Genomic DNA, 24,944 nt, shown 5'->3' with positions numbered 1-24,944 from the left:
CCCCTTCTGTCCTGAATATTTAGGCCGGTTAGTATCCTCCTGTGATAATCTTGGGGTTTATAACTCTTCTGTCTAATATGCAATATATCTAAAAGAAATTAACAATGAATTTGGAGCATATAATGAACAATTATGCATGGAGGATAATCCCACCAAGTACTATGTGAAACAATCTCTCCTGCCTGCTCTCAGTCCTGTAGCAAATCTTGGTTGTCTACCAGGGTCTTTCAAAGTTTGATGTTCCCATCATGATTTTCAAAAGAAAAACATTCAGAAAATAGTTTGCCTGAAAAAGGCTTCAGGACCCAAACTTTCTACCTTGGGCAATGTCAGGCCTCTGAAAAGACATGTCACTGCTCCTCCCTCACATGCCTAACCGTGCCCAAGGAGGGGCTGGTGCTCTTCCCTGCTGTTATGCACTCAACAAAACAAAACCTTCCTCCTGGAAACAGACCCTGGAATCTCATTCAGGCCCATTTGCCTCTTTGATGAGGATGTTCAAAACCTGCTGAAGGTTTGTGCAAGCAGAGCGAGTGGGTTACATTTCAGTGGGTGTGGCAGCTGCTGCCCCGGTAATGGTATGAAGCTGTAAAATCTCCATTTCACTGCTGCAGCACTGCAAAGTCACCGAACGTGGCTGCTCAGCCTAGGCTTGAGATTCCTACTCTTTTATGCTTTAAGAGCTTTTGAGCGGGATGATAAGGAGTTTTTGCCAAAATGCTTCAGGCATTTAATTTCTGAATTGGGTGCTATGCTAATAACGTATTCCTACCCCAGGCTGCCTGTAATCCCTCACAGACTCTCTGCTCCTTGGTTTCCCATTAGCAGAGCATCTGTCTTCTCACTGCTGTATTGTTTGCTCTCTGCATGGGACCCTTACTACATGGGACACAACAATGTAAGAAATTCATGGGATCACATTAAGAGAGGGAGCAAATATGAAATTTGGATTCATGAAGATGGGGTTTTGTTGTTTTTTACACACATATTTAAATACAGTGCTTAAAATGAACTGGACAAAATGGGGCCTTCTCAGGCTCAAAGATAAAGGAGCCTCGTGGCAGGTGACAGATTAACTGAAGGAAAACAGTCCACAACTTTACTCTTCATCCTGCTGAAACCCTTTCATAAATCCTATTGCTTCACTCTGTCTTGCTGTCCATGAGGAAACACTACACAGCAGTTTGCCTTCTTGCTTCTGTCTTTCCACTTTGTTATGTTTGAAGGACAAGGACAGGGCAAGGAGGGACTCCACACTCTGCACAGAGGTAGGAGGTAGTCTGGCCATGCACAAAACTCTGCCAAGACCCAGGAATTCAGCTGGTCCTGAACTCTGCCTCTGGCAGTCAGGCATTTTATAGCCCTGAGAAGGGACCAGCCATTTACATCCTACAGCACCTGCAGGGACCCTGGGTGAGCACTCATCAAGGCTACTTTGCTGTGTGATTAATTAAGAGCCACTAATGATTTTCTTACCTAGATCTTCCTTAAACAAACTCCTGTGGGAGATTCACAGTGACAATGATCAAGAAAAAAGGCTGAACAAACAGCTTTAGCTCTGCATCATATTACAGAGCCCAACATTTATTGACTTGATTCACACTGTAAAGCACTTCACACTGCACAGAGCTATACTCTTGCTTCAGGTTATTTACCATCACAGCTACCATCTACTGCATACACGGAAAGAAACTGTTTACACAAGCACCTATCTTCCTGGAAAAAAAATTATCTGGATTTTATTCAAAACAGTTGTTGAGAGATTTCAATTCAGAACATAACAGCATCTAATACTGACGTTTATTACCAAAGTGGAAACATGCCACTTTCTCACATGGGTCTTTTTTTAACTCTCCCATAGGAAAAAATTAATGCTGTCTGCTTACAAGTGTGTGGCAGGAGTTAGGACATAATTAGAAAGAGCTCTAGGTCTTTTAAGTGTGCTTCAGTTATTGTAATTTACTTTTCAGTGTAATATTAAGAAAAATGGATAGTCTGACTATTTGGATCACCATCTCAAGAGGAAATAGGGGAGTGATTATGTGGCGTGAAACCAACTGGCCTTCGTAACACACTTCCAAACATTCCACCAGCAACTGTACCATACAGGATAGCTAAAAATGGTAGTCAATAGTGATACATCTCAGAAAAAACCTGTCTTGGCCTTTCCTTGTCTCTTTTGCCATGTCCCAGAAGGTGATTCCTGCGACTCATTTAACAATCTGCAAGCCAGTTCAGGAAATGCTGAGCGCCCTTTTAGTGAACGCAGATCTTACTCACACATGGAAATTTCATCGCATTATGTTTATCTACATTATCACCTGGGCCTAGGTACCACCTGTGTACTGCTCTTTTATAAAACCAAGATGTCTCAGGACTCCAGCTGGTTTCCTCTTGTGGCCCCCAGTGTTGCCCAGTGAGGCCTGCGGTGTGTCCTGCACGCTGTGCTCACAAGCCTTCACCCTCAGCTTCTCTCATTGTTTATGGGCCCCAGCTTTAAAACTTTGTCCTCTGGGATGAATCCTTGGGACAAAACCCAGACACCCCTCTGAAGACAACGGGAGTTCTGCCACCAGTTTCAGTGGACTTGTAACTTCTTGATCCAGGATACAGCACTCTGGAATTGTGTTGCAATGAGAGGTGAACCCAAACTGCCAGCTCTACACACTCTTCATGCTGATTCACATCCAAGTCCAAAGTGCAGAGGCAGACCAATATTTGACTATCCCTAGATAATTATGAAACTTGAATTTTAAGCTCATCTGTAGGTTTGACCCAATGCTTCAATTCAGAATACCCCAATTAATCATCATTACTGTCAAATTCATTTATAAAATAAATCTGGGACCACTGGCACACCACAAACCTTAGGGAAAACTAAGGAAGGAAAGTATTCAAATTTTTTTGGCAGGCAGGGGCTGGAGCAAGACACACACAAGCAGCAACATGACTGCACTCCCTCGTGCCCCGATTAGGAACAAACACGCTATTAACTGTTTGCCTTTGTTTTCAGTGACAGCATCTGGGAGCACAGCAACACTTAGGATTCATGATGCCTCTGGAACCTGAAAGCACCTCCTGTCCCAACCTAGAGCCATCAGCACCTTGAAAACCCTCACAGACTTCCTTATGCTTGTGTATATCAGGAGTATTGCAGCAAATCCCTTTCCATGCTTTGATTCCATCATTCTTTGAACATATCAATAAACACCCGTGTCTGTCTGCTCTCTGACTGGAGTATGGCTCCTAATAGCAAGTCTCCTAAATACAACATCCTCCCAGTTATCTAGAACTCCATTTGCTCTGTGATTCCCATTAGATACGAAATGGACACAAGCTGCAACTTCAATCATTCACCTTTTCAACTAAGTCTATTTTTTTCTAAAAGAGTCTCAGCAGAAATGGGCTCTCTGACTAATGCACCAGTCCCAGGGCTCCCTCCCAAGGGGGACTTCCAAACATTTATAGTCGCTGAGATGGAAAATCAAACCTCTGACTCCAGCTGACACCAGCCTCCACTACACTAAATAAAAACTATCTTCTGAGGGCCCCAGCAAGTGGGACAGGCCATTTCCCACACTGCCAGGCTTGGAAAACAGCATGTGCACAAACTGAGAAGAAAAGCCTCATTAGTATTAATATTTACACTGCAGCCATGCTCAGGGGCCCTGGTTGGGGTAAGGGTCTTGCTGTGTTTGGTGCTACAGGAGATGAAGGTGCAAGCCCTGCTCTGATGAGCTGCCCATCACTCAGCTACTCCTCAGTTGATATCCTGTCCCTTCCACCATGAAAGGCTGAGCATTTCCATTTCCCACCTGCCTACTAGTTTTGCACACCCTGATACTTTTGCATTTCTGAAATCATTGTCAATTTTACGGTTGTGGGTGTAAGACAAAGCCCCGTATGTCCTCTGTAGCCAACTTCCATTGCAGTGACCAGCCAAGAGAAGTGTCCTGGCTGGGAACCTGTGGCTGGTGTAGGGGAGAAGGGATCCAGAATCCCACCAGACTGGATGGAGAGGAGAAAGAAGGCTGGAGAGAGACAGAGAGGCTGCAGGGCTGCAAGGGGCTCTGCTGGGGCCGTGGGCTGCTTGCCCTCCTCCTGCCACAGCCCTCACAGGGGCTGGGCACTCTCCTGGGAAGGGCAGGAAGGGGACTCCTAAAGGCTCCTGCAGGTTTGCAATGCACAGAGTCTCTTTATGGTCACCATTTGCAAAACCAAGTTTTTAGAGCCTTTCTCTTTGAGGATTTATGGGCAGAGTTCCTCCAGTTTTACTCAATGAAATGCATGAACAGCTCTAGATGAAACTTCCAACAACTAATGACAGCAAAGTTAGCCAGAGGCAAAAACCTAGCATGAAGAAGTTCAGCCTAAATGATTAAATTTGGCAAAGTTTTAAGACAGTGGAAGAGAAAATCTTAAAAGGGGAAGTTTTGGATGACCTTAATGCTATGCACTGCAGCCTGTGGTGTCTGTAATAGGTTATTTCCAGAGCATCTGAGCGTCTTCCAGTAGTGCATTAAGCAATGTAACTAACATCTGTCACGAGGTTCATTTTCCCTCTCATCTCCTCCCTCGAGGGAAATTCTCTCATTTCTTAACCTCAGCTGGACCCCCACTCAATAATGTTCATTACCTCAAGAGAAAAAGGAAAAGCCTATCAAAAAGAGGGGAAAAAAAAAAAGAGAGAGATAATAGATCTAAGATTCAGGCTGCTTTGGTGACATTTTTAAAGTGTTTTTTGCCAAGCAAAACAGTATTTTTTAAAGAATTTCTTAACATGATATTTAAGCATTGAAAAGGAAAGACAAATTAAAATTATTGAGCTATTTTTCCTTTACCTATGATTATGCAGCAATTTATCAACAAAATGAAACAAGAACATCTGACTGGGATTATTTATTATACAGTAAGGCATTTATTTTTTGTTCACTTCACCAGGAACAGTGTCTCTGTTATGGCTAGTTAGCCATCTGTGTCCGAAGAGCTTTCAGGAAAGGATTAAACTGTCATTTGTTTTATTTCCTTTCATGAAATAACTCTCCTAACAGGGCTGGGGCAAGACTTGGCTATTGCTGGACTTATTACCTTAAGGTGGCATTTAAAGGAGTAACTGGATCTTCCCCTGAGCTAAAGCAAAGCAATGTAAAGTTTGGGGGGCTGTTTTCGTTCTTTCTGCTCCTCACACATGTGGTATCCTACTGGAGATGGCACAGATCAGGCAATGTCTGTGCCATGCTTAGGCAGAAGTAGAATTATCTGTGGATTTATTTTTTTAATCTGATTCATTCTCTACATTCAGCCAATATGGCTTGGGTTTAAGCACTGAGGGAATGTGCAGCTAATCAGGGCTGGAAGCAGGAGGCTGACAAAAATAACCCCAGAAGGCAGAGGTATTCCATTTCCTCCAGGTGCAGGGTATTCCCAGCCCCAGCCATCCATTCCCAGCCCCACAGAAGGCAGCACTGTGGCATCCCTATCCCATCCACAGCTCCACAGTGGGGCTAAACACTTCTAACACTTCTTCCCTGCAAAGAATGAGCAAAATAAGCTAAAAATAACCTGGTACTGAGACTGTGCCCTCAGTAAGAGCAAACATGGGAGAACTATTTGCCAGAAGGATGTACCTTGTGGCTTTTGCAGGGGCAGTGTGGGGTGTCCTGGGGCAGCCTCACAGTGCTCACCAGGAGCACCAGCAACAGCTCACTCATGACCTGTGTCTCCAAATCAAAAGCACTTTTGCAAGAAAGGGGCAGATTTGGGAAGTTTGATGCCAGCAGCTCCTCATGCCACACTTTTACCGACTGATTTTTTGGAAGCAGTTGGTAGCCAAAGCTCTCGGTGCTCGCTATGCTTGAAGTGACAACTGCGCTCTGTTCAAATGTGACCTGCACAGGAGCTCACAGCCAGAGTGCAAACGGAAGACACCCCCTGGAGCAGCTGGCCCCGGCACTGGCTGAACCTCCTGGAGGACACTTTAGCCAAGGAGGGCTCTTACAAGAGTCAAACATTTGAAAGGACTGGAAAATGGGTCTTCTCAAGGTCTTGGCTTCAGGGACCATACATGACACTGCAGTGAATTCCATGTACCACCTTTGATTGAGAGGAAGAGCTGATTTGTCGTGAGTGAGTGGTAGTTAAAGAACCAAGTATCCCATGTGAGCCATTAACTGCAGCTCTGGAGAGAGCTCCAGCAGGAGCTGGTCTGGCACAGCAAACTGCAGTATTGCAGGAGGAATAAAATAGTGACATCTATAGGATGTTAAATATTTCTAGCAGCTACAGTAGGAAGAAACCCATAAACAATATCCGTTCTTCACTAAAATTTTCTGCATTCATTCATATCAAAAGCCAGTTCACCTTTTCTGCCCATCATTGCTCATGTGCTACTTGTTGCAGCCCCAAAGTCGCTGTGTCCTGCCCGGACTGGCCTGCAGGACATACCCAGTGAGACTCCAGGGATAGGGAAGAAGCACCTGCAACAAATGAATGGGATAAAGAGATGCAGCAGTCGGGACTGCCAGAGCTCTGCAGGAATGACAGCCCTCCCAGGGAAGTGGACGGGCTCTCCTCCAGGTACCAGGGAGGCTCCTCTGTCCCCCATTGACAGCACAGCAGCTTCCCCTCGGGATGCCTCTTGCTGGGAAGCACACGAGGGGCTCATTCAGGCCACTGCTGCCTCGGTGGGACTGTGAGCAAGGAAACACCAACCTCTCAGTCTGTCCCTGGGAAGCCGTGGTACGATCATGTGGCTGGTGCAAACCCAGCCAGGTACACACGGCCCGTTCTCACCTGGGTGTCACCAGTGCCCCCAGTGGGACAGCACTGCACCTCCTGCCCACATTTTCTGAAGCTGCTGTGCTTTCTAATCCCTGCTGGTTGAAATAACTTGGTCACAAGCGGGGTTGCAAATCCACAGAGCTGTGACCCCGCCCCCAAACCTAGAGGAGCATCTGATTCTCCTGATCAATTCCCAGGCAAAAAAAAGCCAAGAAAGAGGAAGGATACCCATGGCAGGCAGCATTTTCGTAGCAGCCATACAATTATAATGCAGTTAGACTGTATCTGTTTACATTCCCAAACTGAAATAATCTTTTTCTTATCCCCCTGCCTTAACTTCCCTAACATTCCACTTCCACAGTGTCAGCAGGGAATCCTGCTGCACTGTAATGAAGCTGCACTAAAGAACTGGACTCACAGTAGAGACTGAAATTCTCAGTTATACAGAAAAAGCATTGGGTTTTCTGCTTTGGACTGAAAATGCCTCTTAGAGAGGATTGGGGTTTCGAAGTGTTCAGGAGGAAGACCTGGGAAGATGAAGCAGTTAAAATAATTTCCTTTTTAATGGTGACTTTGCAGCCTCTTTCCTTTCAACTTTGAGAAAAGCTTTGAGCTTTCCCTGTTCACAGAACTCTAAAATAGGCAAGGTTGTTTGATTTCGTTAGTGAAACAATACAATTCCTAGGATTCTTGCTATGACATTTGCTCAGGGGAGCTGAGAGAAGATGCTATTACTTCCTGAGAAGCAGCAAGATTACCACAAGCAGGGACAATGTCAGAATTTGGTTTCTTGCTGACTTACACAGCGTCCCTTGGTCTGCTTCTCCCCCATTCCTCTGTGCTCCTGGGAATCTGCTAAAACACACCTGTGGGAAGTTTGGGCTTTTAAATCTGTGCCTTAAATGTCCCAACAGTTCCCTAACTTGCAGAAAGTTTATTCCTATCAAGTCCTTAATCTCAGTTTTCCTTGGAAAATCTCTGCAAGTATCTTCCTTCAGAAACCCACTACAGAACATGCCTGAGATAAAGAGCTTTCCCCCCCACCCCATGAAAACTGAATGTTCTCCAAAAGATTACGATTTTTAGATTTAAAATTCTTGTGTATAGGCTGAAATGACAAGCTAATAACAACAATCATGTCATTAAGTCTGGATGAAAGGTTTTGATCATGGGGAAAGTACATTCCAACACAGTTCAAACGAAAAATCTCAAGGGTTTGAGCCCCTCCCTCTCACACTCCACCTCTTCCCCTCCTCGCTGTGCTTCTGCAGAAACACAGGAAAGAAAGCTGAAAAAAGCAAGGAAGAGAAAAAAAAAAATTCTCTCCAGAATGCAAGCAAAACAGTAACAAGTTTCGATTATAACAAGATACTTATTTTCTGCACAAAACACATTTTGGGTTTTTTTTCCAACAGGCTCCAGCTCACAGCAAAGGTGTAACACATGAAGGCAAAGATGGCTTATATTTTAGGAATTTCCATGATTTTTATGGATTGTATTGATGAGAAATGCATTTGAACTGCCAGTAACAATTTTGTTGGGAGATATAGTTTGAATAATTCCTTTGCAAAAAGCATGATTATATTTCCATTAGAAATGAAAAGTTGTTCTGGAAGATCCAAGCTTCTAAATTAATGGTTTTTCAGTAAATAAGGTGGCATAAATTCAGCTTCCTCTAAGCCAAAATATATCACTGCTCTCTAATTGCAATTCCCAGCTATGCCATCCTCTTCTTCTTAATTCTAAATGGTCTGTACTTATCGAATCATTTGCTGTGCACTGCACAATCCTCACCCTTAATTGCACAAATATTTTATTTTTGGAACAACGCAGCTCAGCAACAGGCTTCATTTGTTTTTTCCTGAGTCTCTATTAAAGTAAAGCACTTACAAAATCTGTGAGCAGGGAGAGAACTTGACTTGCCCCTCCATGGCCAACAGTTCCCAGCTAATCACAACTCAGCCCCACAGCCTGGTGAGCAGAGCAGTGATTAAACTGTGCCTCAACAAAGCAACTTTGTGCACAGCCCTGACGTGCTCCCGGCACAAACGTCTCCCTCCTGTTATGATTGGTATTCCCCAGATGTTTGACTTCGAGCTCAGGCTTGGCAGGCAAGGCTCTGTGGCTGCTATTCAAGTCCCAAGCTTGAGCAGCTCCAGTGTTTATTCTCATAATTTACACTTTGTGATGGCTTATGGACAGTTATGTACTTGGTTTTACAGCCACCACTTCAAACCAAGGGGCTGATCGTGCTCTTGTGGAGTCAGTGGTAAATGATTCCCAATTCCACCCCTGGCAGGAGGCCCTGCATCATCAAACTGTCTCTCAGAGCAAACAAGCCAATATAAAACAACAATTTGCTTTAGAAATAAGAAAAAAAAAGCCTGAAATCTTACTTACTAGGAAGTCTTCTTCACAGTACACCTTGCCATTGACATTGTAGAATGCTTTTCCTCGTAGTCTTCTCCCTGTTAAAACACAGGACCATCAGAATTTTGTTCTCTATCCCCAAACCCAGTCGTTCAGGATGCAAAGTGAAAAGCACACCCCCTGTACCTGTCTGTGGGGTCTGTTCCTGGCCCCTCTCTTCCCTGGAGGGCCCATCCAGAGCCAGGGCTGAGGGTCAGGCTCTTTGCTCTATCTGGCCTTACCCAATCAGATACCAAACCTTGCCTTAGGTACCAACTAAATGTTATCTTTAAGTGCAGGTTATGGAACCCAGTTGATACCGGTTCCTGAAAAACTTGCAATCTCAACTCAAAAATTATTTGGGGGAAAAGGCTCCTTTGCAAATTGAGACAATTTTCTTGGCAGATAAAATCCCAGCAGGCTCACATCCACTGCAATCAACAGCAGCAGCATTTGTCTCCAAAGGACTACCCAAGGGATACTGCATACGGATGCCCCTGCCACGCTCAAGAATATTAATAATCAATGTCACAGCAGCTCCCTGCAGTACAAGGCACACATGATGGAGGGAAGGGCAGGAAAATCACACAGAAAACAAGAAATTTTGCATTCAAGCTTTGACATTTGCCATTTCATTAGCCCATGCAGAACTTGAGTGACAAAGCCTGTGATAGTCATTAACTGATGGCTCCCTTTACAGTGAAGAAATGCACAGCAGACTCCAGAGAGTCCCAACAGAAAGGATGCAAACCAGGAATTCAAGAACCACCAACCCCGGTCAGTTTGTAGATCCAGCAGATCAGAGCTCTGCAGAAAGCAGTGCCATTTCACCAGTGTAAAACCAGAGAGGGAAAAGGGAAACCACACTGATCCCAACTCACCTCATTCCCACTCTGCCAGGTCCCACTGGCCAAGCCTCCCAGGCATGTGGGAGCTCTCAGCAGCCCTCGGCAGCCCCAGATGGACAAGGGCTGCCTCGGGCTGTGCCAGCAGCGGCACAGGGAAAGGGAGAGGGGGCAAGAGGAACTCGGGTCAACAGATCCCAGGTCACTACCGGAGCTTCGCTCCATGGAATCAGCCCGGCTGTCTCCTCCAACTCCAGCAGAAACACCACCGATCTCCGTGGAGGGCTTGACACCGAGGGCTGGCGAGCTGAGCAGCACAGAGGGGCAGGAGTACTCTCCATGGTTTCCATAAACAATGTTGAGGAAAATATGATTAATTTTGAGTGCTTGAAAGCGCCTTTTACACGTTGCCACTGTGATCTGATCCTGGGAAACTGTGTGGCACAAAGAGTTGGGATCTGGGCTGATGCTTTTGGGAAATCACATGCTGCATGCGGTTGTCTGGTGGTTTTACTGTCGTGGCTGAGGGAAATGCTTCTTTTGTGTGCACATTCTTGGGCCGTCGATCTCACGGGCTGCTGTCTCCATACTGCTGGTAGGTGGAGTCAGCTCTTGTTTGTCTTTCCAGCTGCCCGGTGGCTCTGGTGGGGACCAGGACCCTGGTGACGTGAGCAATGTGCTCATCCCTCTGAGAGTCTTAGGTAAAACTGGGCCATCCCCTGAACAAGGCACAGGGCTGGGACAGCAATCAGGGGACCATGGGGCCTCTCTCAACTCATGCAAGAGCAACCAAATCTAGATCTTCCCTCCTGCTTATCAAAGATGTTTTTTAACCTCTCCAGTGAAAGATAAAGTACACAGAAAGAAAGGAAGAAAGGAAAGAGGCCAGAATGGCTTTGTAAAGGACAGGTTGTCTCTGCAGGTCCAGCCTACAACTGGATCTGACATACAACTTGTCTTTAGCTGGTGGACATGAAGTGGCTGCACCCAGAACAGGGACCTGCCTTGGATATGCTGATGCAGCACTTCCCCTGTGCTTACCCACAGAGCCGGGCGTGTGTTTCAGGAGAAGGAGCGCTGGCCACCACCTCAGCCCACAGCCGCTGTGGTGAGAAGCAGCAGAGGTGATTAGGGACAAATCCCAGAGCCGGTTGCTGGAAGGATCTCTGCAGGAGAGCAACGCGCCAGGGCGGGGAGGTGCCAGCATCTCGGAGGCACTGCAGGAGGTGCAGGAGGACCCTGACATCCCACTCTGTACCCCAGCCTGCCAGTGCTGAGCTTGATGGGAACGGCACAAATTCTGCTCTGGTTCTTTCCTTAGCACAGCATCACCAGTGGGATCAGCGCTCTCCTGGACCGGGATGGAGTGGGAAGCCTCTGACCCAAAGCCAGTGTTCTGGAGTGGCTCTCACACACAGCAGGTCTCAAATGCATTTGGCAGCTGGCTGCCCTGTGCCCAGCCCCACTGTGAGTCTCCACATCAGCCCTGCACTGGTGGGATCCCTGCTCCCAGCCTGCCCCACGAGCCCCCACCTGCCCAGCATTGAGAGCTGTTCTCCCTGCCCTACACCTGCCACCTCTACGCTGCACTCCCAGAACAACACCTTTCAAAACTCAGGGAAAATACCATTTCTCTCATTTTCCAGCTGAAAGAAACAAGACGCCTGTTAGGGAACTGACTTGCCTAAACTCATAAAGCAGGCAAGCAGCTTGCTCACATGATAATGACTATTATTAACAATGATTAATAAGATTGACAGGCCTTTTACCTTAGAAGAATTTCATTCAGGGACCATACAATAGTTACCTCGCAAACAAGAAACAGCAAGTTATCACTCAAACAACCATGGATGCCTATATTGGCTTCTACATCCTGCATTTTAGAAATAAAGGCAAAAGTGTACATTCCACTGCCCTCCAGAAGGGTTTACTAAATGACAGCACTGAACATGGTCAAACACCACCCTCTGAGTGTCTGGGCATCATGTGCAAACTACAGTCAAGAGGGAAGTGCAGGCAGTTGCAGCCAGGGAGACAGGAATCCTGAGGAGAGGCAGTGGCGGTGGCCCCAGCCCCAGGGCAGCGGTGCAGCAGGGTGGGTGCAACACCTTGATGTTGGGATGCCTGCCCTGAGCTCCTGGTACTGGACAAAGTGGCTTCATCTTTCAAGGTCCTGGAGCAGCTTGGGAACCTGCACAGCACCAGCCTGTTCTGTGTAGCTGTAACCTGTTACTGTCAATTAGGCAGAAATTCAAGTTAAAAACCCCCTGATGTTCCTTTAGCCAGCTGAGCTGAGCACCTGGCCAGCCAGAGAAGGTAATATCACCCTGCCCACTGGCACACAGGCCCTGCTGCTTGGCTTTCCTTTGAATGACTGAGTCTAGCCAAGCCTGGTTACTATTTGCTTTCATAATATTGAAACAAAAAAAGTCAAGAGTTTCTGACAAAACTTGATGCAACTTGCTGATGGCTCATTACAATAATAATGAGCAGCCTAGCAGAGTTCTCGAATGTGGGGTTTCACAAACACTGCACTTGGTTCCTCCTCCTGCTGGATACCCACCTTGGCATGCCTGCCCTGTCAGACCAGTTTGCAGCAGCAGCGAGGAAGAGGCTCCGTTTCACACCCGACAGAGCAGCAGGAACAGGGACTGTGCAGGGGGACCGGGCCCGGGGCGGGAGCCACCCGCCTGTGCACAGGCTCCTGACACCAGCAGCAGCTTTTAGGGGGAAGCCTCTTCTCCCCCGAGTGCTCTTCAGCCTTGTTTTCCCATAGAAAACAAAGCTTATGCACTCCCAGAGACAAACAAGTAACTCCCATTTCCTGACTGACACCCCAGGCCAAGGGAGTTCCGCCACCTCGGGTGGGAGACACAGACCTCAGGAACACTCCAGCAAACAGTGCAAACACTCATGAGATAATCTAGCAGATAATAAAATGAAAGCTAGAAATGACTCTATCCCAAGGACTGATAGCAACTGGTGATAGCAACCAACATGACAAACATCCAAAAGAATGCAGGTTTGTGGAACTCTTAAAAAAAATTAAAAGCAGAATCATCTCTAGGTTTTTAACACTGGTTTGGACGTTTAACCAGTTTATAAGTCTCTGTTATTTAAATGTGTCTATCAATTACTTCCTGCACAACTTTTATCTCCTACATGTTGCAAACCAAAAGGAATGGGAGAGCTGTTGCTTTATCAAAGGATTCAACTCAAAGACAGCTTGCAAAAGGAAAAATGACCCCCAGTTGACATAGGCTGTCCACAAGTATTCTCCCCAGTCTCCAGAACACTTTGCTGGGTGGTGAAAACACACCAGCCAGGAAGCCAAGATGGAGTAAAACTTTTTTCCCATGCTGTTTCAAATGCTGTTCCAGGCCCCCATGGAACGAAATGTGAATCAGCCCAAGTTTTACAGTGTGGAGGACATGGCCCGAAAGTTCACTGCAGGTGTCCTGCCCCCTTCCCTCTAGACTGGAAAGCATATTCCAAGCCCTCCCTGCTGCTGCTGGCCGTGAGTATTTGCCTGTGGGGAGGTAAGTTTATCAATCACAGCCTTCAGTGGAAGATCTCCTGTCTCACACAGGATGGATGCAACCGGATCAGGGGCTGACATCCCCCTCACCGCTGTAAGACAGGAGATAGGAATGTCTCACTGTCACAGCAGGGTTATTAGACCTAATTACTGTTTGCAGCATGCTTTGAAGTTGAAAAGTGCCAAGCATTATTATAATATTTTAAGTACTTTGATGATTAAAAACACACAACCCTTTGGAAATCATGATTTAGTAGTACGGTAGAGTAAGCAAGTTCATGTGAGAAGCCTGCATTGTCTCCATGCCTGACGCTACTCAAACACAAACAGCTCCCCTCTGACATCATGGGAATGCTGCAGCCCCAGCCCTGCCTCCCAGATAACGCCTGGCGCATCCCAGAGACTACCAGCGTGCTGAAAAACCCACAGCAGAGCACCTCCTCACCATCAGGATCCCTCTCGAGGTATTCTCAACAGATGTGCCTCTTCTACCTCCATGTGTGAAAGTTTCAGTGTTAGCGGGGACAAAGAGTGAAATGACTAATAATGTCCTCTTATTTCTAATGTCACAGCTGTGTGGAACAAGTATCCTATTTTAGCCACAAAATGTAATTAAACCCTCCCAAATGGAGTGCAATCCAAGAGTTCAGTTGTAGGTATCACTGCTAAAGATGAGAAATTCGTTAAAGCAGAGCTAATTAACAGTCTGAACAGCCCAAGTTAATGCCACAGAGTATCACTCCAGTGGCTGCCATTCCTGTTGGCTGGGGACATGGCTGTGCAGCACAGAGAAGGTGCAGGCAGTGGCCAAGGCACAGGCAGCTGCAGGACCAGGCAGGGTGGCTGTCCCTGCCCTGCACAGCACCACAGCCTTGCCTGAGCCCCCAGAGCAGCCATGCCCTGCTCCTGCTGGCCAAGTGGCACCCAGGAGCTCCTGACTTGTCTCACAGCAGCAAGACAGATCCACAGCATCCTCCTTTAACAGCTCTTTCTGGAGGGAAAAAAAAAATCTCACATTGCTTCTCTCCTTGGGATTCTTCCCCCTTCTTATTTAATGAACTGTCAGTGCTAAGGGTGATCGGGACACTCAGTGAGAATCTCCGTGCTCTGGAAGCTCTGGTCCATGACTTGTTCAGCTTCCTGAGTGTGGCAGCCTGAGCTTTTCATGCCTGGCTGACCAAAGAATTGTGCCTGTTTTAGTTAGCAATATCAAACATGGACCTAATTGCTTGTTAACTGCTTCAGATGCCATCTCTGCAGTGACTGATGTGACACCAGCACCAGTACTCGTCTCATCCCAGCACCTTACGTGACAGTCTCCCAAAGCCATCAGACTGCAGTGATGAGTAAACACACACAGAGAGGATTAATACACAACAACATTTGCTCAAATATTTCCCAGCTACCATAACAGTGAAGGAAAATTCCCACATATTGCCCCAAAGCCCTGTGCAAGTGCAATGAGATACAAGGTAGCTTGAGCTGAGCAGACACTTCTGCCTGCCCACCTCTGCCACACTCTCCATCACTCAATGCAATGTAAACTTTTACCAGGCCAAACCTGGTCATTTTGTTTTGCAAAATGCCCTGGCTCTTGGTCTGGGGCTGCTCTGATTCTGAGCTGGTTGTTGGTGCACCCATGGGCTGCCCACACTCCCAAAGGCACTTTTCCAGCCCAGGGTCCTCCTGAAGGTCCCGCCCACAGCAGCAGCACAATGGGCATGACTGCCCACCAACCTCTGGCACATGCTGCAGCTTCTCTTGGCATGCAAGGACTGACTGTCCCTCTCACCTGTGCGACACCACCTGATGATTGAGGAACTGGGACACACAGAACTCAAAAGCTGAAGGGCAAGTGAAACCTCCAGAACCCAAACCAGTTCTCCACAACCCCCCAGGTCTGACAGCTACTATTTCTGAACAGTGGAAGCTAAATTTTAAGTTACCAGATGAGTCCAGGAGCTGAAACTTCAAGAGGAATACCAAATTTTACAAACACAAATAATAATTGAAAACATTAAGTAATAACAAGCCACTGCTGCTACCTCCTCTGCCCCGTCACCTCTGGCTAAAATGGGTGCAGAATTTCACCCAGGAGAGCTGTTTCCTTTCAAGCAGTAGAGGAGGTTTGCCTGCCCAGGAACTGAAAATGTGCCAAAAGAAAACAAAAGCTTCCAATACTTTTTCTTTATTTGTTACCATTCCTCCTTTACTCACATGTGAGTTTGGGCCGGCAGTTCCCCATCCCTCCCTCTGGCTTACACTGCCTCTCTGCACAGAGGTTTTCTTTCCACAGGGTTTCTGCCACTCCACCCATTGCGAGCCGGGGTGAACCAAGGCTGCTTTAACCTCTCAATAAGTGCTAATTAAATTTTTCTCCTTGGTCTCCTACAGTGGACTCACACAAAGCCACCAAGCACAAGCTCTCGGTGCCGGGGTCCTGCGATGAAGCTGCCACCACAGTCAGGGTGCCAGGAGGGGACTGAGCTCCAGCCCAGCCCCTGGCTTGGAGAAACTTCCATCCCCCAACCGCCACGGCCCCCTCCCCTCCTCATAATGCTCAGCCTTTGTGAAAGAAGAGGTGAATTTCCAGGGCTTTCAGGGGGTTTAAGATAGGGGAAGAAAAAAAAAATCAATGCCAAATTCCTTTGAATAGAAGATACTGCATGTTGGCAGAAGCCACTTTTCACAGACCCCAGCCGTTTGAAATCTGAAACACTAAAAAGTGGCTACTGTGGATGTGCTGTATTCTTCTTTTCAAAACAATCTGGCACACAATTTTGCTCCCCTGTTCCAGGACCCAATCCTGCATTCCTTTCACGCTCAGACTCCCATTGACTTTAAGGAATGCAGGATTGGATCCTAAATGTGTGCTTTACTCACACAATAGCTCCTCATGGTTACGATCTATTGAGAAAGGCACACTTTAAAAACCATTTGGAATTGCAGGCTCATCCACCAGCCCAGAATGCCTGTAAAGATCTCCCATTATTTCAGGAAAAATGCTCAGTGTCTGAATTGCACACACACACACTCACATGTTTTCCTGGTTTCAAGCTGCAGGCACAGCTTAGCTTGAGATGCATCAAAATATTTTGAGCACTGACCTGATAGCTCCTAAAGAAACCACGTGTAATTTTAGGTTTTGAAAAAAAAAAACCAAACTCTGGGGAAAGGAAAAAAAAAAAGCCACCAAAGCAAACATATAAGCAGCTGAATCCTAAGGTCGGTTTTTCAGAGAACTTTTGTAAAAGCCTCTAAAAGACCTGCACCGGCTAAGACAAAACAGAGCCTTGCACTGCTATTTTTGAGGATGCTGTATACTGAGTTACGAGGCTATTACGATGCAAATCTCAAATGTACAAGCTTTTTACTCGGCCATAAACACAAAACAGTATACATTGTCCTTTCAGAAGAAAAGGTTTGCTGCTAAAATAGCAGAAGCCCTACGTAAATAACCAACATTCTTTCTGCCTGAGGTCACTGACTTGGCCTATTCAATTCCGGGCTAGTCTGGGATTTGACAATCTAAGCAGGGGAGAGGCCCTTTCCTTTTTTTCAAAAGAATGCTGGGATTTTATTTGAAATTTAAACTCTTGCAAACAAAAGGTGGCATCGTATGTTGGAGGCCTACTAAGGTGGAGTACAGGATGTGTATTGTTTTCTCCCTTTACATAGGTTCTTTCAGGAAAGAGTATTCAGAGTCTGTGAACAAATTCTAATAAAATATTATCATCAGGTATCATCAGACATAGCAAGATATGAACAAACACTTTAAAGAAATTAGAAGATTCAATTTCAAGAAATACTTATGTGGGAAAAGTGTAAAAATGGTTTAAAACCATTTAATTTAAATTAGAATTTTCAAGTTAATTATTTTCAAATTAATAATTGGAAATCATTCTCTAGTTTAAGTTCCTATACTAATTCATATTTGTACACCAAACCCGAGCTTTTCAGTGCAAATTAACCGTGGCTACAAAGTCAGCATTCATTCTCACTCTCCATCTCGTCGCTCTGCCCTGGGGAGGCAGATGGTAGTTAACTATTTTTCCTCCCAATTACCATCGCCCAGCTCTCACTCGGACTCTGACAAAAGCACACTCTTGTCTGACACAATTATCACCTCCCTTCTGGGCTGTTGTCCAGGCTCGGCACCGCCCCGTGCCACCTCTCGGGCGGGAGCAGCCGCTGCCCCGCCCGCGGCTCCCGCGGCAGCTGCCGGCACCGAGCGGCCCCGGGCCGGCTGCGGAGCTGCCAGGGCGACAGAAGCACGGCTCTCTCTGCTGTGCGCTCACCAACGTGCGCTAAAACCCACATGAAAACACAGCACTTTATCATTCTGACATGTTTGTAGCCTTAGGTAAACTCTAGACTTTCCTCTGCAGTTTACCTTAACCTGCCATGATGTCAAAGTGAAAAACTTCATTACCTTCCCTGGGATTTTGCCCCGTGCCAGCCATGGCACCGAAGGGAACACGTCTGTGCTCAGTAGGTGCTCCTTTGCTGCATCCAACCCCCCTGCATCCCGCATCCCGCATCCCTGCACCACAGACCTCCGCAGGACTCCACCACAGCCCCGAGCGGGTGCTGAGGACACGGAGGGCACATTTCTGAGGTGTGGAGGGCACATTTCTGCCCCAGCCTCCCTGCATGACTCCAGCTGTCAGCCTCCAGCAGGATTATGTAGATAGATAGCTAATATCTTTTGTTACCTTGCTGGAAAACCCCACCTTTCTTGGCAGGGTATCCATAATCTCTGTGCCATGTTTACTCTAGTGTGGAATTCTCTCTTCCTTTCTGTCTCCTCCTACTCTTCAGTCAGGTTATTTGACAAAAAGGTTGCTTAAAGCTGCAGGGACAAGAAGCTCTCTGACCTCTGGCACTCTGGCAAGGCGTTCCTGTGCAGACTGTATTATAAACCTAGCAGATACTTTCAAGCTTCCATATAATTTGCCAAAGTTTAAATTGGCAGATGTTTCCTTTCTCTCCTACTTATGTATTTATTCTATCCCATACCACCCATCAATTTCAGGGTTAACACATAAATTATTTCCATGGAGCTCTAACAGAAAAACTTATGCTGAAAAAGGGTTTGCAAAAACATAAACCAAGTATATATTTTAAAACAGAAATACAACTGCCTGCATTGATCTAATAGCTACTTTGGGTCTATATATTAACGCACATCTTAAAAGTATATTACTTAACAAGCCAGCAAGTGGCAACACTAAGAAAACGTAAAATAAAGCTCCAAGTGTACTTCAATTTAACTTTTCCCCCCCAGGGCTGGGTTTACAAATGCAAAAAAAACCCCACCAAACCACGAGAGGCCTCCCCCACCACTTGACAAGCTGGGAGGGCAGGGGGTATAGCTCTTCCCCCAAGGTAGTTTCCACTGTGGGAAGCTTTCACCATTCCATCACAGGCTCTTGTTCGTTATCAGCAAAGAATTCCAATTTTCCAGCTGCTGCCTGCAAGCCAGGACTTAAAAGAGTACTTGTCTTATCACACTGTCCCAGGGTCCAAGTGCCAGCCCATTCTATGGCAGAATAAATCCATCACCAAAGTGCAGCCCAACCCTTCCTGGTGCTCCAGGCAGGACACAGCCTCCCCAGCTGCCCTGCTGGCCCCTACCCTTGTGTTGTGGTGGGTGACCCTCATTCAGCCTCCAGTAAGAACCACCACAATGTCAGCAACAAGGATCCATCTACCCTGGCATCCTGTCTCCAGATCTGGTCAAGACTGGAAGTTCCCTGGGAAAGAGCACTACAGGCTCACACAGGCTGCAGTGTTCCCAAGAATAACCTCTCAGCTTCCAGCAGCCAGCACTTAAGGCCTTCCTGCACCACAGGTTGCATCATAACTATTATGTTTAATAGCCTCACTGGACCAATCCTTCTCTAATTTGTCTAATTTCTCTATGAGATCATTTATATTTTTGGCCTCCATGCTGTCGCTATGGCAGAGTCCCAGTTTCACTGTGCATTGTATGAAACATTCTCTTTTGTTTGTTTTGAACCTCTGCTGATCTCAAGCTTCTGCTGCATCCTAGAGAACAAGGTGGCCTCTGCAGTCATCACCACCAGATTAAAGAGCTCTGTAAGTCTGAAACTTCAGCTGCACCTGGATGTGACTGGGATGCACACTTCTAGCACACACAACTGGTCTATCTAGCAGCATTCTGAGAATCTGCCCAGGTCTTCTTTGTACAACACAAGCACGGACACACACATGTGGAACAGAGCCCCTGGCTCAAAGTTCACACAGCCTGTGTGAGATCCCTGAGGGAGACAGGACCAACCTCCCGAGTTCTGCACTGCCCCAAGTTCCTGAGCAGCCTTTGTGAGGGGTGAGCTGCTGAGAAACACAACGGGAGGCAATTCCTATGGGAATACATCCAAAAGAAGATGCTACTGTATTCCAGTAAGACTAAAGGAAGAAAAGAAGGAAGAAGGAAAAAAGATGTTTGGTCCTCAGTGTCCAGATGTTCAGAGCAGAACCCACTGGAGGCTCCAGCTGACAACCAGCAAACGTTGGGTGAGGCTGTTGGACCTCTCCTAACATACAAAAAGGTTGAACAAAAGGAGTGGACACAGCGCAGTCCTGTGGCAACACGCAAGAGAGCCTCAAGGGAGATGAGCAATTTCCCTAAACTCTCTCCCCGTTGTCTCAGAGAAACAAGAATGGATTTGCAGAGTTCCCTGTCCCTCGCAGTAGCACTGTGTGAGTCAGCACCCCAGCGTGAGCAGCATCAAAGGGCGCTGCCGCTGAACCTCCACACGCTGCTTGGTTTGAGTCACATCCACAAAGCGCTCACAGCCAGCACCAACAGCACCCCATGTTGGTACAACCAAGCTCACAGTGCACAATCTCCTTCCCCTGAGATAAATCTTTGCAATAAAGTGAGATTGTTAGGATCCACAGTGCTAGAAATGGCATCTTGAGCAACAGCTCTAACTCTTTTCTTCAAGGGATAATGGAAGAATGTGTCAGGGAGTGGTCCTTGGGTCCAGGGGCACGAAGAAAACTTAGAAAGGATAGTACACAGTGTAAAAAAGTATTTTCAGAATGACAAAGTATTAAAGCGTCTGCTAGTTTTGAAGGACATTCTTTAGGTTTAGATTACTCAGCTGTAAATTTGAAAGACCAGCACAGAGAACAACTCTCCTGTTGCCCACACTGGTGAACAATCCCACTGATGTTAATAACATTACTTCAGATTTATCCTGGGTAACTTGGGACAAAACCTCGCTAGTACCTTAGATATGTGTTTTTGACAATATTCCTGTATACTCTGCTGTAAACAAAACAAAACTGAAAATTATAGTTGTTCTCAATTACTGAAAAGAACTGGGGCTCACTCAGCCAATTTGAAATCTAGTCAAAGATCAGCCCTCCTTGGGCTGCCCTTGATATTTTGTGGTGGGCTGACCACAGCTTCCTGCAACAGGTCACATTAGTACTAAACCCACAAGCAGCTCCCAAGCCAGAGGGCTGAATAGGTACAGCTCCTGACAGTACACTCACTTCCTTTGGCACTCAGGTACAATAAGGATATTGTTCCTTTAATGCTTAGCTTTCCTTTTAAGAACTATGTGAGATTTCAGCCAATTCTCCACAACGATTAGTTCAGGATGAATGTACTTAACTCAGGATTCAGCTGGAAAGAGCCCAAGTAGATGCAATCAATTTTCTGCTAAATCTACTTCCTTCCTCTCTTCTCTACCCAGCATGAGACATCAGCTCTCCACTACAGCCAGGGGTGACCAAGACCCTGCAAACCTCTGCCTTTAGCCATGCTCCTATCAAGACTGGTTACTCCTTCTGATTTCCCCTGGTTTTTGGGTTTTGCATATCCTGTTCACTTGCCCAACATTTGGGCTAGGGGGAAAAGGTTCTAGAAGCAAATATGAAAAAGCAGCTATACAGCAAACCACAAACATCAAATGCATTGGCTCCCATGACCCCCGAAGCTGATCACTCCCAACTGCACAGGATCAGAACTTCACTGATAAAGGAAGACTTTCCCCTTTGCACGAACTTTGAAACCTCCTCGAGGTTTCAATGTGCAGGTACCATATGATCTGCCAGCTTCTGTGCTGCCATCTCTGTGTGTGAACCAAATTATCTTCAGCATCATCATCTGAACCCCACAGGATTTCAGAGAGAGCAGCCACCGGCCCCTTTCCATGAACCAGCCTCTTGCAGCAGGGCCTGAAATAGCACATTGTAACAACAGGGATGATTTGCTATTTGAATCTAAACAGGGTAATAAAAAAACCCATCCCTTCAAAAACAAGGCTTAGAAAACATCTCTGGCTCTCACCTACACACTTTCTTAAGAGATTAAGTAGATGATTTCCAGCCTTATTTTCCCAAGTGCACCCATTCTGCTTTGTTAAATAATTCATGGAATCAGCAGAACAATTCCTGGTGTCTGTGTGTTCTTTAGGCTTTCTTTCTCTAGTCCAAACTTTTGATCGTGCTCCCCTACCAGTAAAAAATGTTTGCACATGCATCCCAATACACGTATGTTTATATATTTATGAATTAGATATATCCACTAGTGAAGTATTTTCTTCCTGTGCCCTAAAGGACCATCTTGAACACTGTCTGGGGTGCCTGCACCCCACTTCGGAGACTGCTGCTCTAGAGACCACTGCAGTGTTAATACTGATTCAGCAAATTGTTTCCATGGGTCTGAATTTACACTGCTGTGGTTCCTAAGGTCAGTAATCCACTGACTCACTCAATAAAGTTATTTGCATTACTTCCAGGAAAAATTTTGCAGGCAGTGCAGTTGGAAGAGTGACAGTGCAGAGTACCCAGGCAGCCAGAGGAGTTGTGTGACTGAGGTTCTGTGACTATAGCTAATTTAATATCAGGACATAGCATGCTTGTGTTTCAGAACACACTGACTGACATCTCCTGAGATATAACAGTGAGTGATCAAAAACGACTGCTAAATTCATTCCTGCTTTTAAATATGCAGAAAATCAGACGCCTTTCACTCTGCACAGGCAGGTACAGCTAAAAGAGATGGCAGGTATAGGTGGCCGTGTTCTGCACGTGTGCTGGCAGAGTCACCACACCAGCACAGCCAGCCCTGCTGGCTGGAGCCAGAGCCCCTGCTGGTATTCTTCTTACAGCAGATACCTCAAAAGTGTCTCTCCTCCAGTTCCCTGCCTGTTTCTTGCCTGGCTCATCGTTCATTTTTATTACCACTACTCCAAACACAGTGCAAGTTCGCAGGAGTCTGGCAAACAAATAGTTAATTCTGGAAGGTTTTAGGCAAGAAGAAATCAGGTTGGGGGCAGGCAGAGAGGAGAAAGCACCAAGCCTAAGGGGGCAGGCAGAGCAGGGAGCACTGCTGGAAGCCCTTCCCCAGCCCCGGTGGGCTGCAGGAGGCAGACACGGGGAGCGGGCAGGGCATTGCAGTGCCAGGGCCAGAGCTGAGCCACAGCAGAGCAGCAGTAACAGCGGATAAGGAGGGGCAGGGGGCCCTGAACAGGAAGGAACACAGGGTTCTGTGCATCCATAAAGGGAGCCTGTGCAGACAACAAGAGCAGGACAGTGCACAAAGCAGCGAAGGACCCCGTCACCAAGCAGCAAAAGCGGCTGTGCCACCGGCACTCCATGGGATGAACGGGCAGAGGAAAGGGAGGGTCTCCATGGGACCTGAAAACTGCTTCTCCAGCCCTGCCCCTAACACCAAAAGGCAGAAAAGCACTCTTGGGGGATTTTGGGAATGGTTTTACAGGGCCCCAGTAACCTCAAAAACAATGGCGTTTACCTTGGGGTTTAAACCCCACGACTGTTAACAGCCTCCCTGGCACCCTCCTGCCCGAAAGTGCACCAGGTGACCAGAGCACCCGAAAAACCACTGAGCAGAAGACACTTTGAGAGGATGAGCAACACTTACTGCCCTACAGGCTGCCAGGCCTCTCCAGTCAATGTCACACACAAACACAAAAACACACTGAGCTACATCTTCACCTGTCACTTGGCTTTGTGGCACATGGCACAGAGACTGAAATGCTCTTTGCCACTTCAGCTCCAAGGGTGGGCTGTTCCTTGCCCAGAAGCAGCCATTTTGTGGGTGAAATGCTGAAGCCCCTGAGCATCCACTACCACAAAACAATGGTAGGAGGTTACTCTGGCCCATGACCCCAAGACACAGGACCTGTTCTGAAGTACTCAGTGTCCATGAGAAACGGAGTGAGAGGCCCAAGTGTCCAGCAAACACTCAACACCATTCCCTCCTCACTCCTTGAATGCCCTGAGCCTGCAGGGATGTTTGGGGCAGGTGAGGAACACAGAACTACACCTGAAGTTATTACATTCCTCCTCTCTCCACTACTTGAAGAAAACAATCCTCACTAACTTGAAGCCAGGAGAGCAGGTAAGCCCTTGCAAGAGGGTGGATCAGCAAGAGGGCATTGTTTAGGGGACAGCCCAGCACTGATTTCCAGCCCAGCACCAAGAGCACAGCACACAATCTCCACTTCATCAGACACCAGTCCTGCGAATTGCCAGAAGCAGCCACTGATCCTATAAAAGGAGGAGTACTGGATATGGATGGACTGGACGCTGGCCACCAGGGAGGCCACAGCGGGGTTTGCTTCAGGTTTCCTTTCAGAAAGCATTTATGTACCTAATTCAAGACTGTGGGATCAAGTCTGCAAGCATGATGGTTGCCTATTTTTACCTGTGTCAGTTCAGTGCAGGGCACACACATGTAGGGTTCATGCTGGTAAGATAATAGGAATTTCACAACAAAACCATAAAATAATTCCTTACTGTTTCTGGCATGGTGTTCATAATCAAAGACATATTGCAAAATCACCTGGTTTTTATACAGCTACAGGGAAGAGGCTCACCTGGCGCAAACCACAGCATTAATGTCGGTGTGAGGGGGGCAAGCTCCTGCTGCCCCGCTCGGAGCTCACACTGCCCTCCATGAACTCAAGGGTACCCCGACACTAACTGAAACTGGATTTGGCCATGAGTGATGATAAATCTAGAAAGTCCCAAAAGTTTTGGTCAAAGTCAGGATTTTCAGGAAATGAGATATTTATTGGAAGCAAGGGAAAAAAACAGCTTTCTGGCCAAGACTGAATTTACTGAGTTTCTTCCTGTTCTGTGTTCTAAGGGAGTGAGGCAGAGAGGGGTGGTTGGAAACAAGAGCTCTTCATTACCTGGGTTAAAAGCAAGCTAAAATTTCCTGAGAAGTCCAAGGAGAGGAGAAAACATCCACAAATAACTCTGACCTGTAGAAGTGAATTTACCAGAACCAAGCTGGTCAGTCTATAACAGTAAGTTTATAAGCAGGCAAAACATTCAGGTCATGTCAAATACCAGGGGTTACC

The 24,944-nt window shown here is 46.7% G+C and overlaps 1 protein-coding gene and 1 long non-coding RNA gene across 8 annotated transcripts in view; one reads left to right on the top strand and one right to left on the bottom strand.

Annotated features, from left to right (window-relative positions):
* The window catches only part of LOC104687400, a 50,987-nt gene extending 47,755 nt beyond the window's left edge, over positions 1 to 3,232 (top strand). For all 7 annotated transcript variants that reach the window (XR_005602875.1, XR_005602872.1, XR_005602874.1 and 4 more), the window contains one exon: positions 3,014 to 3,232. This is a non-coding gene — a long non-coding RNA (uncharacterized LOC104687400). The remainder of the gene's footprint in view (positions 1 to 3,013) is intronic.
* LOC104687399 (WT1 interacting protein) overlaps positions 1 to 24,944 on the bottom strand; it is an 84,535-nt gene that overhangs the window by 15,958 nt on the left and 43,633 nt on the right. The window contains 1 exon segment of the mRNA XM_039558146.1: positions 9,181 to 9,248. Coding sequence (XP_039414080.1) covers positions 9,181 to 9,248 — 68 coding nt within the window.

The sequence above is a fragment of the Corvus cornix genome, chromosome 11, assembly GCF_000738735.6.
Source record: "Corvus cornix cornix isolate S_Up_H32 chromosome 11, ASM73873v5, whole genome shotgun sequence".
NCBI classification, from domain to species: domain Eukaryota; kingdom Metazoa; phylum Chordata; class Aves; order Passeriformes; family Corvidae; genus Corvus; species Corvus cornix.
This window is presented reverse-complemented; position numbering and strand designations above follow the sequence as displayed.